General features: G+C 39.8%; 1 protein-coding gene across 12 annotated transcripts in view; it reads left to right on the forward strand.

Moving 5' to 3' along the window:
- The window catches only part of LOC119650904 (modifier of mdg4), a 301,775-nt gene that overhangs the window by 246,186 nt on the left and 43,018 nt on the right, over nt 1-12,571 (forward strand). The window contains exons 5-7 of one of the 12 annotated variants that reach the window (XM_038054124.1): nt 1,630-1,671; nt 10,655-10,839; nt 11,278-11,307. The exons of 3 other annotated variants lie outside the window; for them this stretch is intronic. In XM_038054124.1, coding sequence (XP_037910052.1) covers nt 1,630-1,671; nt 10,655-10,839; nt 11,278-11,292 — 242 coding nt within the window. In that variant the 3' untranslated portion in view covers nt 11,293-11,307. Of the gene's footprint in view, nt 1-332; nt 762-1,168; nt 1,418-1,629; nt 1,672-10,654; nt 11,112-11,277; nt 11,550-12,571 lie in introns of those variants that run through there. 8 more of the 12 variants (XM_038054128.1, XM_038054120.1, XM_038054117.1 and 5 more) reach the window with 8 other exon arrangements.

Below are 12,571 nucleotides of genomic sequence, written 5' to 3' on the forward strand. Positions count from 1 at the left end.
TTTCGAATATTTGATATATTCTGATTGTCAAATATAAACATGCAAATATGGGAAAAGGCTAATATTGAATTGTAGTCAATTATTTTTAATGTTATCGGGTATACCATAAGGTGGAGAATAGTGTGTGGTATTATTCTAAAGTGTATATATATATGTACATTATATGGCATTAAACTGAATTATATTGAAGAATGAGTTTAGTGAGTGAAAACACGAAATCCTTGATGTGTAAATTCAATATTCAGTTTATAAATAACAAACTAAAGGTGGTAATTTTATTAGCAATCTTTCACTAACATCTCCTTTTCTTTTCTTATTTTTATCGTGTCTAGAAATGGAAGTGTATCATACGCAATCCTTACGTGGACGTCCGGCTATAATGGCAAATGGGGTTCGCTTTTTAATAATGAGTGAAAATAAGAAAAAAATCCTGTGGCGATGTAGTTATATGGCAACGAAAAAAATCAAATGTCCAGCCCGAATAACAATGCTAAAGGAGACACCGCCTCGTTTCATTGTGAATAAAGCAGAGCATGTACACGCTGAACTGAAACGGAACAAATATTGTGTTAAACAGGAAGATATCATAAGATTGGTTTAATTCATTTCCATTTGGTTGTTTTCTTGGTGAAAATGGAAGTATGCAGGTAATTCGAATGTTTGAACAACAATCATAGACGTGAATTATAATATTTGTGTCTTAACAAAAATTGTGCTGTACATTTTAGTTTAAGTTTGAATTTATCAAATTCAAAAAAAACAATAGAATATTTCCTCATAGTCAACATGAGCATAATGGTGATGGTGTATTGCTACGCTTGCTAAACCGTGTAAGTCAAATTGACCCTTGAGCTAGCCTGTATATAAGGAGTTTAATAATGATCAAAATTTAGTTGAGCCAGATTTGGTCATAGGAATCGAAAATATTTATTGAAGGAGAAGAAATTTGTAGTTGATTTCTGTTAAACTGGATATAAATTAAATAAAGAATGAAAAGTTTATCAGTTGTGGACTATTTCAGGACTGATGGTCTAAATTGGAATCATTCATAAGAATTTCAAATCGTTTAAATATTTACACCTGGCTTATTACCATGCAGACATTTTTCTGTATTGAAAAAACCCAAAATCATAATCCGATTACAGCTTGGAATTTTGTATTGTTCCAGCTCACGATATCAAGATGTTCAGAACAAGCCAAAAAGGAAAAATGCAACTATTTTTTAATGGCTATTATTATGTAATGGAGAAAAGTGTTGGACAGAAGATTTACTGGCGATGTACCCAATATACAACAGCACGTAAATGTCATGGACGTATACATACACTGAATGATACTGTAATGCGCCGAACGGAGCATAATCACAGCGGCGAAAAATTCAAAATGAAACGTGATTTACGAGAAATATATTAAGAGTGTGAGTAGAAGTTAATTCTACATTAGAATTAAAATTTATTATTAACTGGTATTCTAATAAAAGCTGGAAGATTATGTAAAATTTGTTTTACTGAGAAAGTAAATTTTTATAAAAATGGGTTGGGGTTGTTCAGTGGTGTACTTCGTTTAGTTCGGAAAGGTGTGTATTTCACTATTATTGTTTATCCCTATATTAACCTTTATTTTTTACAGGTATAGACCGAATTGATAAGGACGACGCGGGGAAATTATCTGGTAAGTTTGACTACTAAAACAGTTTATTTTATACAATGAAGAAGAAGTTTTTCACTATAATTTTTAATTAATGTTTCAACAATCGACTTAATTATGTTCATTCCTCTAAATCATCAGTCATAAAAGAGAATGATATGATTATGATAGAAAGAAACGAATTAAAATGGAATTTTTATGTTTCCTTGGATTTAATCTTTAAATTTTAACATTGTGTATTGGGGAATAAGAATTACTCAAACTATATTTCCTTCATTGTTTATCAAATCAATCTATGCCTAGCGGATTGACATTTGATTACGACTTTCCTCTAATGTACAGAAGCAAAATTTGTTTCTAGAAATGTACACTTAAGGGAATCATCCCATGTGTCGGATCCGAAGAATTGATTTTTTTGGTATCAATTGTATCTAGATCTACACTATGTAGATTGTATGAGCAAGTGATTTTTTTATATTCGACGGCGTTCGGAAATTATAGTATTAAATAGGTAAAATGCCACATGCCAGGTTTATGCCTATTGTCGTATTAAAGTGTTTATTTATCGGTCCGAATGACTTCGCTGAAAGGGCAAGAATTGAAGCCAAGGCTTTACATGTGTTTCTTGTAGAACTAGGTATAGCAGATTAATTGTCAGTTAAGATTTTTCTCTATTTTTGAAATTCTCACGACTGATTCTGAGCATATTTCTACGGTTCCCAAACTAGGATAATTGTGATTCATTCGGTAGTTTTATTATTCATCAAGGAAACCTTGAAAAGCGTGAATATAAGAGGCTCGTCAGGTGTTCGAAACGAGACTCCTTTAGGGCGTACTGCGAGGAACTGGAAGACGAAAGAGAGACTTCAAGGCTGTGCAGAGTCCTCAAAAGGGATGAGTCGGCCAAGTTGGACTTCAGTACAGACCCTCCTGGAAGTACACCACTCGAGAGAACGGGTGAGAGAAATGGCAGGGGGAGAGTTGACGGTTCTTGCAACCCCTTCAACATGCAAGTGCTGCAAGGGGAACTGGAACACTGCGAAAGCGGTTGTTACCCATGAACAGGTGAGATCTGCCATACTTTCCTTTGAATATTTCAAAGCACCTGGCATGGATGGAATCTATCCGGCAATGCTAAAGAAGGGTATGGGGCACTTAGAGCAACCTCTTCTCTCTTTCTCTCTCTCTTTCGAGGACGTCTTGCTTTGGACTACGTGCGTTCCTCTTGGCAAAAGGTTAAGGTAGTCTTCATACCGAAACCTGGGAAAAATGATTATTCTAATCCAAAGAACTTCAGACAGATCCGCTGGAGCGTCACATTCGTGGAAATGCACTTAGGTCGCACCCACTTAATGAATACCAACATGCTTACCAGCGTGGAAAGTCCTGTGAGTCTGCCTCTTCATTCTTTGGTCACAAAGATAGAGGATGCAACTTTGAATGGTGAGTACGCGATGGGGGTGTTCGTGGATATTGAAGGACTGTGACTGTGCGCCTTTTCAAAAACTTTGTGATGCCGCCAGAGCGCATGGTGTTGATGATGCTTTAATTAAGTGAATCCATGCTATGCTAACGCAAAGATTGCTGTGCGCTGAGGTAGGGGTCGATCGCTACCTGACTACGGAAGCAACGAAGGGCTGCCCCCAAGGAGGTGTGCTTTCGCCACTTCTATGGAGTATGCTGATCGACTCACTGCTATGCGAACTGCAAAATTTGCCAATACACGCTCAAGCTTATGCTGATGACATGGCTGTGCTTGCTGTTGATCGGGATCTTGGAACGGTGTGTAGGAATTTACACCGTGTCGTTGATTTGATAGACAGTTTGTGCCTCAGACATGGTCTTTCAGTTAATCCAAATAAAACCACAATGGTATTATTCACAAAAAGGAGAAAACTGGGTGGACTTTACCCCTCTGAGATGAGGGGTACTACCCTTCACCTCTTCGAAGAAGTGAAATATCTGGGAATCACTAGGTAAAAAACTTCTTTGGAACGAACATGTAGAGGTAAAGATGAAACGAGCTCTCACAGCTTATGGGCTGTGTAGACGCACCTTTGCCGCGACATAGGGACTCAGGCCTCATGTGGTAACGTGGACATACGTTGCCATCATTAGGCCGATGTTCGTATATGCATCCGTAGTGTGGTGGGTTAAGGTGAGACAAATATGTTTTCACCGTAAACTAGCCCCACTGTAAAGAAATGTATGTCTGGGTAACACAAGTGCCATGAGCACGACATCCGGCGCAGCTCTAAATGCACTACTCAATTTGCAGCCCATGAATATATTTATTCAGATACTGCAATGAGATCAACTCATAGACTAATTCGGTAAGATCTATGGGGAAACAACGAATGTGGGGGGCACAGAGCAATGGAATAGTTACTGAGAGTACTGAATCCAGTTCTTACAATGCCTTCCGATTCTCGTGTCCGCATGCATCTGTTTGATAGAAGATATGAAGTTACCCTGAAGCGTAGAGAGAACTGCGAATTCCCAGAGGAATTCGTGGCGGATATACGGAAGTCTTCTACACCGATGGCTCAAAAACAGAACAGAGTTCGGGAGCCGGAGTCTACTTCTTGAATAAAAACGAGAAGTGGGCTTTTCCTTTGGGACAATATGCAACGGTTTTTCAAGCCGAAGTTTATGTGATCCTAAGGGCGATAAGCTGGGTAATTGACGAGCGGTTGAAGGGTAGGCTCATCGCAACCTGCAGTGGTAGCCAATCTGCATTGAACTACTCTGGGTACCTGGTCACTGCAGGAGTATTTGGACATTCTGGCAGGTCATAATTCACTAACTGGGCATATGTTCAGAATAGGAATTACTCCAAATGATACGTGTCCCTCCTGTAATGAGGAAGCGGAATACACGGAGCATTTTCTATGTGAATGCCCTGCCTATGGACGCATCAGGCATCAGATCTTTGGTGCGGATGTTATCCAGTTGCGACGGGTAGCATCACATCCACTAACGGAAATTCTGCGATACGTTAACGAATCCGGAATATTCCGTTAGACGGAGGTGGCGAGTACAATTGGCTAACACGGTCTGAGTACTCAGAAGCTGAAGCTTCTCCCCCACCACACCCACACATACAATCTTGAAAAGACACCAAAATTTGCAAAAAAAAAAGAATTTGAAATAATAAAAAAACTTGTTTTGCTGTAGATATTTATTCTTGCAAATACCGATATTTCGGGAACCACTCGTTCCCTTCATCGGTGCTAACAACAAGTTTTTTTATTATTTCAAATAATTAATTGCTGAAAATATCGCATAATTACACTAAAAAAGGAGTTTAATAAGGTACCAATTTTTTTTAATAATCCTAGTTTACGCACTGTAGTTAAGTCAATCCGTTAAAATGCCGTTTTTTTTTCTTTGAGATGATCACTGCGCCCTCAAGCGTGGCAGCAGAAAAACACCTTTTTTAAGGTTTTATGTAAAACAAAACCTTATTAAAATCGACTTACTGTCTGTCTGTTTGTCACACGCATTTTTCTCGAAAACCGTTGTAGCGATTGAGGTCAAATTTGGTGAAAAAGTGGGAACTGTGAACGCTCACGCATGCAGTGAATTACGTCATTCTAGGTCGAGATGCAACTTTTTTTTCACGCGAAAGTGGGTGTTCTCACATAATATATGCATATATTACGTACTAGGTTCTAATGAGATAAATGTCCTCTCAATTATTTTTATATACACAAAACCTTTCATACCTGAAGTGTCCAGCTTCCGGTTTCCCAACTTGTTTGGATATGTAGGTTGCTCTGTAGGCTGGTGAAATTATTACTCTCAAGATGTTAATAAATTTATGATGAAAAATTCGTATTTGGATCGTTATCCAGTTCTTCACAAAAATTTCTAAAAAAGTCGAAAAAAAACGGCCTTCACACGGGATGACCCCCTTAATTTACGGTACGATGTACAAGTTTCATAGAACATTTGCTTTCTTGTTTGAGTAAGAAATTCAGCGATATGACTTTGATAATCTGACGAGCAGAGAGTGTAATGGTTCATTCTACTTTTATCCTTACAGAAGTTGAAGGCAACTTTGCGACTTTAAAGGGTGAGGTCACGGATGACGCCACGATTTCTCAAAAGGTTTGAGAGAGAGGATCTCCCGTCCCGCATCTCCCTTCATACTCTCCTTTACCACTGTTAACGTTTTGACATGAATATAGCCATATTTGAGGAGCAATGGGGTTTAAAGCGGTAGTGACCGCACCAGTCTTTTAACGGGACTAAAAAGAGAGAACCTTTTTCTTTCTTTTACATATCCTCCCCATCCTGTTTAATCTTCGGGATAGGCTTGGAAATTCACACTTTCTAAGAGATTTGCATGCTTCAAATCGAGAGTAGCTTAAATAAGACAAGCAAACTAGTTCTAGTTATCTAACTTGAGTCTTGATTATTTACGTTATTGAGGTTACAAGTTGGTAAGCACCGCCAAAAACTTCTTGAACCGAATTCTCGATCTCTTCGTTTGCATTCTGTCCGATCGTTACCCCTCTATATATTTCTTTGTTTATATTGTCCGGTAGTAGGTTATTGGGAAGATCGAGGACATCCGTGAGGGATTTAGGTACACTACGTGCATCTTCCGTATTATGGAAATTACAATCACCCACTCGAGACGCTGAATTTCTTTGATTACCCGGGCTAGTAGTTCATAGTTCACCTTCTTCTCATATTTCCGCTCAATATTGCTAACTACTAACAGAACGTTAGGCTTGTTGTGTGGAATAGGGCGTTCAGCTAAAACTTGGTGGTCTCAATACGTACTGCAAGCACAATTACCGAGAACTGTCCATATTTCATATTGGTAAACCGGGCATGTTTTCCATGAGAAGCCAACGTTTTTATGCAAGGATCTGGTGGATCATCTAACATACACTATTATTCCTGTCCGTGTATGGTGCACATCAATCTCTCAGCAAAGACATCACAAACACAAAATCCCCAGCACATAGTTCGGCAGTTCCCAGAGATAATTCATGTGTTTACCGACTTCCACTAGTCGATTCGTTTTTGCTTTGACGTCATCACACTCAGGGAAGTGAAAGATCGATCCTTCAAGTTAAGTCGTGTCAGTCCGCAATCTGCCTTACAAACAACGGCAAACAAGGGACCTGGGAGTAGACTTGCCGCAACGTCAAACGCGCCTCTGCTTCTTATGTCACGAGGCAGTTCCATTACGAATTCGCTGCACATTTTCCAAATCGGTCTTCACCCAGGAAAATATTCCGAATTCATACGCCCGAAAAGGGATAGCGACAATAACAATGCGCCTATTTTGTTCTTCGCTGAGAGATGCGATTTAAGCACGAGTTTCACACGTCGCAGGTATTCGGAGGCCACAGCAATCATCAAATCCTTAACTTGAGAATGGATTCCTTGCAGAAATGGTGGGTACTTCTAAAAGTTTGTCTCGGTCATAGTTTCGATGTGGAGGTCACTTATGCTAGGTGCGACATGCGGCTCGTGATGACCTTTGCGGATGGCTTGGATCCGACGCAGGACATCGGTTCTATGGCCTCTAGTAACTTGTTCTATGGCTAACAACTCGATAGTGAGTTGAGTGTTGCTCCTCGGCCATGATGTAGTTAGTCTCAAGATACGTACTGATCTTCTCTCATGGACGTTGAGGAAGGTAGGTAATCCTCGCAGTGAAGCAAGGTAGAAATTTCTGCATTTGGATCTTCAGTTGTTCGAGCTCGTCGAACCTCCTCTTGGCTCGTCGAATTCCGTCTTCAGTAACATATGCAAAATGTGTGTCCGGAACAGTTGTATTGGGCGTGTTTCCGGCCGTAATTCACTCAGCATCAGAGTGAAATTATGCGGTGTTTCCAATGATTAATTAATTGAAGTAATAAAAACTTGTTGTTTCTTTTTCGTTGGTGTGGGTATTTATTCTTGCAAATACCGATATTTCGGGAACCACAAACAACTTGTTTGCACTGATGAAGGAAACAAGTGGTTCCCGAAATATCGGTATTTGCTAGAATAAATACCCACACCAACGAAAAAGAAACAACAAGTTTTTATTACTTCAATCACTCAGCATGTTTGGGCGGCAACTGTCAAGGTCCACTCCAACATTCTTTTGCTCCCGCTATCGAAAACTACACTGATTGAACGCTCCCGCAATATGTACGTGTTTGCAAAAATAAAAGAAAATTTTGTAGGAAGGGAACGCAGTCGGACAGTTGCAACTACATCATAATACAAAAGTGGCCGTTGTTGCAGCAGCGATATATCCGCATACAGTGAAGACGCAAGTTTATTATTGATTTCAAATAGAATTTTCCGAAGGTGTCCATTTCATTATCTGCCTATGTGAACGAGCCCGATATAGTCGCAAAATCAGACGGCCCCCGCTGGTTAACCGTACCGGACCTTAAGCTTAACTTTCTTCTTATTAAATGGGTGTGCATTTTATCTCTTGTTTGCAAATATTATGAAAACTTCCTCATTGAGTAAACTGCAAGACAAAAAAGCTTTTTGAATAAACTATTTGTGAAAATTATCAAAGGAGGACTGACAGTTTCGTCCAGGGTAGAGACAACTTATCGGACGATACTGTTACGAATTTGCTTTTATGTACTTCTACCGCTGTCATCAATAGTTACGTTCTTAGCTATTCGTACTCGTCACTAGTTACGTTGCTTACTTTACGTATCTGCCTGATGTTCTGAATCGTGGTCATTTCTCCGGGTAGCTAAATTCCATCTTCATCCGGCATTTATCCACTTCGCCTAATTTAGTTAACGGCGTCATTAAATTCCTTAATTTTCCCACGAAGTCCTTCCAACTTCGATTGCGATTTTCATTTATCTTCCTTCTTGGACTGTAGACTCTGGAGCAATAGTAATTGATCCTTAACCATAAATCTCCTTCCAAATATAGTTCCAATCTCATTTCCCAAATCGTTGAACACACATCTACCCACTTGCAGAAGATTCTGCCGTCGTGCCGCATAAATCTTAGCGATGCAACTTTTGATCGTGAAATCATGTCAGCTTTCACTTCCAGATTATTTGTTCCTTTTACTTTTACCACTTTTCCAGAGCCTTGCCATACTTGCTCGAAAGATATTGCGTTGGACTAGTAGCGTAACACGTCATGATCACATCCGGAATGAGGATATTCATGATCGATATGGAGTTGCGCGAATTGTGGAAAATTTGCGAGAGAAATCGATAGTATGCTCACATAATTCGCAGTAACGAGAATTCACTTGCCAGGATTGGTCTGCACAACGAAGTCGATAGGAAACGACCAAAAGGCCGGCCGAAACAAGGGTGGCTTGCTACGGTGGACGGTGATTTGAAAGCCTCGCGAGTGCATCCAGAACAAACGTTTGACAGAACAAAATGGCGCAACCAATCAAGGCCGACTCCGCTTCTGAACGTGGCAAAGGCAGAAGAAAAAGAGTAAGTTAATCTCAGTGCTCTGCCGTAGCACTCAAACGATGACCACCATTGGATCGTACCACGACACTCACTCGTGTATCCTCCTTACTTTTCAATGTTCCTCTATCTAACACTTCGCTTCCTTCACAGTAACTGTCCAAAACTCTTGCCTTTTCCGTATCCATGTATCCATCCCTTCGGATTCCTTCCACTTTTTGCGACGTTTCTTATAATTCCGGGTTACGTACCTTCCTCTACTTCAATAATGGCACTCGTTTCTAAAAATGCGCATAAGTGTTACGCTCATGAATTTTACAACTCGGCGAACCATTGTCTTCAAGTCACTAAGCGGGTTGTAAACTGGTGCTCGGTTCCTTTCCGTCCAGCATATGCCTATTGCTACCTCTATCCTTAAAGGTCTCAAGCTCTCAATCACTTCCCGCCACTTAACATTTTCCGTCTGCCGACTTATCGCTTCGTGAATAGTCATCTCCTCCGACATTGCACTGTCCTGCCAGGTATGCTCACTCTGCTTACAAATTTCGTCCTCCTGTTTCTCTCATGGCCCCCTTCTGCCGTTTTACATCCTCACTCTTGACCTCTCCATGGTCTACTGCTGCTCGTCAGTTCGCTCCTCCTCTTCAGTCACCTCCTGACTGATCATTTCTTGTGACTTTCTAATATCCTGACTGGATTGCCAACTGTCAACTTCCTTCTGCCATTTTTCAACTTCTTACACCATCTCTTCCATCGGCTTTGGAATCTTATTGGCGGTCTCACGTTGTATCACTTCCTTGTGTGTACTCACTTCTCGATACATCGGGTTTTCATCCTGCTGCTCTACAGCTACCTCCTGTCTTTTCATATCTTTCCTGAGGCCATCCTCGAAACACTCTAAACCTTTTGTTTGCTGCTTCTAGAATGTTTCCCTTATGTTCCTCAGTAACTTGTTGCCTGCTCGTAATTTTCTCGTTCGTTTCCCTATATGGTCTCATTAATTGTTCCATAAATTTCTCCATCTTTTCTTCTCGTCGCTTTGCCCTTTCCTCTAGCCATCTTTCCATTCTATATTTAACTTGTATTAGAGCTGCTATGTCGTTGTTTTTTACCATGGAAGTTCCAGCTGCTTCCTCGTGACCTTCAATAGACGGTGTAGGATCATGCCGGAATTCACGTTCCTCAACGGTATCACCTCGCGACTCCAAAACTTCCCGAGGTCTCTTTTGTAATTCTACTTTGCTCCCTTCTGTAGAGAACCCCAGCAACGCAAGCTCACCTTTGAGGTGTTCCATACTTAAACCCTCGAATTTAACCATTCTGGCTTACGCAATCTCCCCGCTGTCACCAATTGTTACGAATTTGCTTTTATGTACTTCTACGTTCTTAGCTATTCGTACTCGTCACTAGTTACGTTACTTGCTTTACGTAGGTTCGTGTCACTGGATTGCGTAGCACTAAACACAAAACCGGTTCTATAACTTTAATACAAGCTCAATTTTGATTTTATTCTAGCATTCGTTTCAATCTAGCTTCTTAGCATCACTTCGTTGACTAATCTTCATATGTTTCCATATTTATTTCAGAATTTCGTAACGTCGCAGTGTTTGGATTTACGCAGAAACATCAAAAAATGCTAATCATCGGGAAGCATAATTATGTGGTTGATAGGAAACTAAAGAACAGCATAAATTGGCGCTGTTCGAAGTATCGTAGAATGAATTGTAAAGCTCGTGCTGCTACCAAAGTAATAAACTCGGAAGAACGATATGTAATACGTTACCCCTATCATACCCATTATTCATAGACTAAGTGAAAATACGAAACTTTTCCTCCCTTGACCATAAAATTCAATGGAACGAAATTCAAGTTGTGCTACTCTGTAGTCGGATGATCATTTTTTTTTCATTCGGAGCACTCGAATTATTAGTTCTAAAATTGTTAGTATATTTCTTAAAAGTAACTTGTTTTTGTGTCACTGAACATGCAATGTTGAATGCCTTTTGTAAGTCTACACAGTAAATTTCAAAAATTTCAAAACAATCATTTTGTGTTTATGTGAAATTTTCTTGTTATAAAAATAAAAATCCAAAAGGACACTGCAAGCAAACAACAGGTATTGACTTTTCCTCCTCTTTATGATTTCTTTAAAAAAAAGCCTCGTTATTCCCTTGCTCACATACTAATGGATATATTTTTGTATTTTTAGGAAAATATTTTGTAACGGATGCGAAAACAATATTAAATGAATCAATGCCATCAATACGATTCGTACGTGGACAGCGTGGAAAGTTCAAGTTGGTTGTTAATGGATATTCCTACATAAAAAATAAAACGTACGATTCGAAAACATATTGGAATTGTGCACATGCTAAGCTGAAACGATGCCGATCTCGAATTATAACTTGTGATGATGTGAAGGACATCAAAATCACACATACAAATCACACACATATGCCAGAATTTGTGTAATAAACATAGGTATGAATAGTTGAAAATAAAATCCTGATAAATTCATTGAAGTTATTAGTTCGGTTTTTCTTTTTAATGTTCAGGAATCAGTGTTTTTTTAATCTCGGGATTCGACTGGAGATAAACGGTCGGAGTTTGTTTCTAAGATGCTTCAACGCTTGCATTTTATGTGTACTCCTTTGTGAAACTGTTGATAAGTCATAACTCGGTAAATCGAGAAAGTTAGTAATTGAAAACGTATACATAAATATGTATTTTGAGGGCTAATAATTTTATATATTTGAGTGGATTTTGGATCGGGTCGACTTAGAAACTATGCAAACGAATATTTGTCTAAAACCAAAATTTTGCAAAGAAAACCTAGCTCATCGCATTGATGCTCTTACTTTCTTTACCTTTCCTCCTTTCTGCCCGATTTCGATTCAATTTCGCTAAAGATTAAAAGTATTATATAAAAATCCGAATTCATTCTATTATATTTCAGAGATTTTTTTTTGTTCAAAGTAAAAACGTACACAGATATTATCATCATCATCAACGGCGCAACAACCGGTATCCGGTCTACGCCTGCCTTAATAAGGAACTTCAGACATCCCGGTTTTGCGCCGAGGTCCACCAATTCGATATCCCTAATAGCTGTCTGTCCATCTCAGGCAGAGTCTGCCTCGTCTTGTTTTTCTACCATAGATGTTGCCCTTATAGACTTTCTGGGCTGGATCATCCTCATCCATAGGGATTAAGTGACCCGCGCATCGGCATCATGGTTTATTCTGCCTCAGATCGTGATTGAGGCGCGGCCCCTGAGGTTCCCTCCTTCCCTTCACATTATCAGGCCATTATTTCAGAGGATGTCCCTAAAGGGAGGGAACCTCATGGGCCGCGCCTCAATCACGATCTGAGGCAGAGAAACCATGATTGGGATTGTGATCCCTCGTGGATCTTCCCTCTCGATCGCAGCACTCGGGTCCGGAGACTTGCGGCTCCATGCGCGCGGTTGAGCCCTTTTTTTCAGTTTTAGCTCGCGTTCTGGT

Source organism: Hermetia illucens, chromosome 3 (assembly GCF_905115235.1).
Source record: "Hermetia illucens chromosome 3, iHerIll2.2.curated.20191125, whole genome shotgun sequence".
NCBI lineage: Eukaryota > Metazoa > Arthropoda > Insecta > Diptera > Stratiomyidae > Hermetia > Hermetia illucens.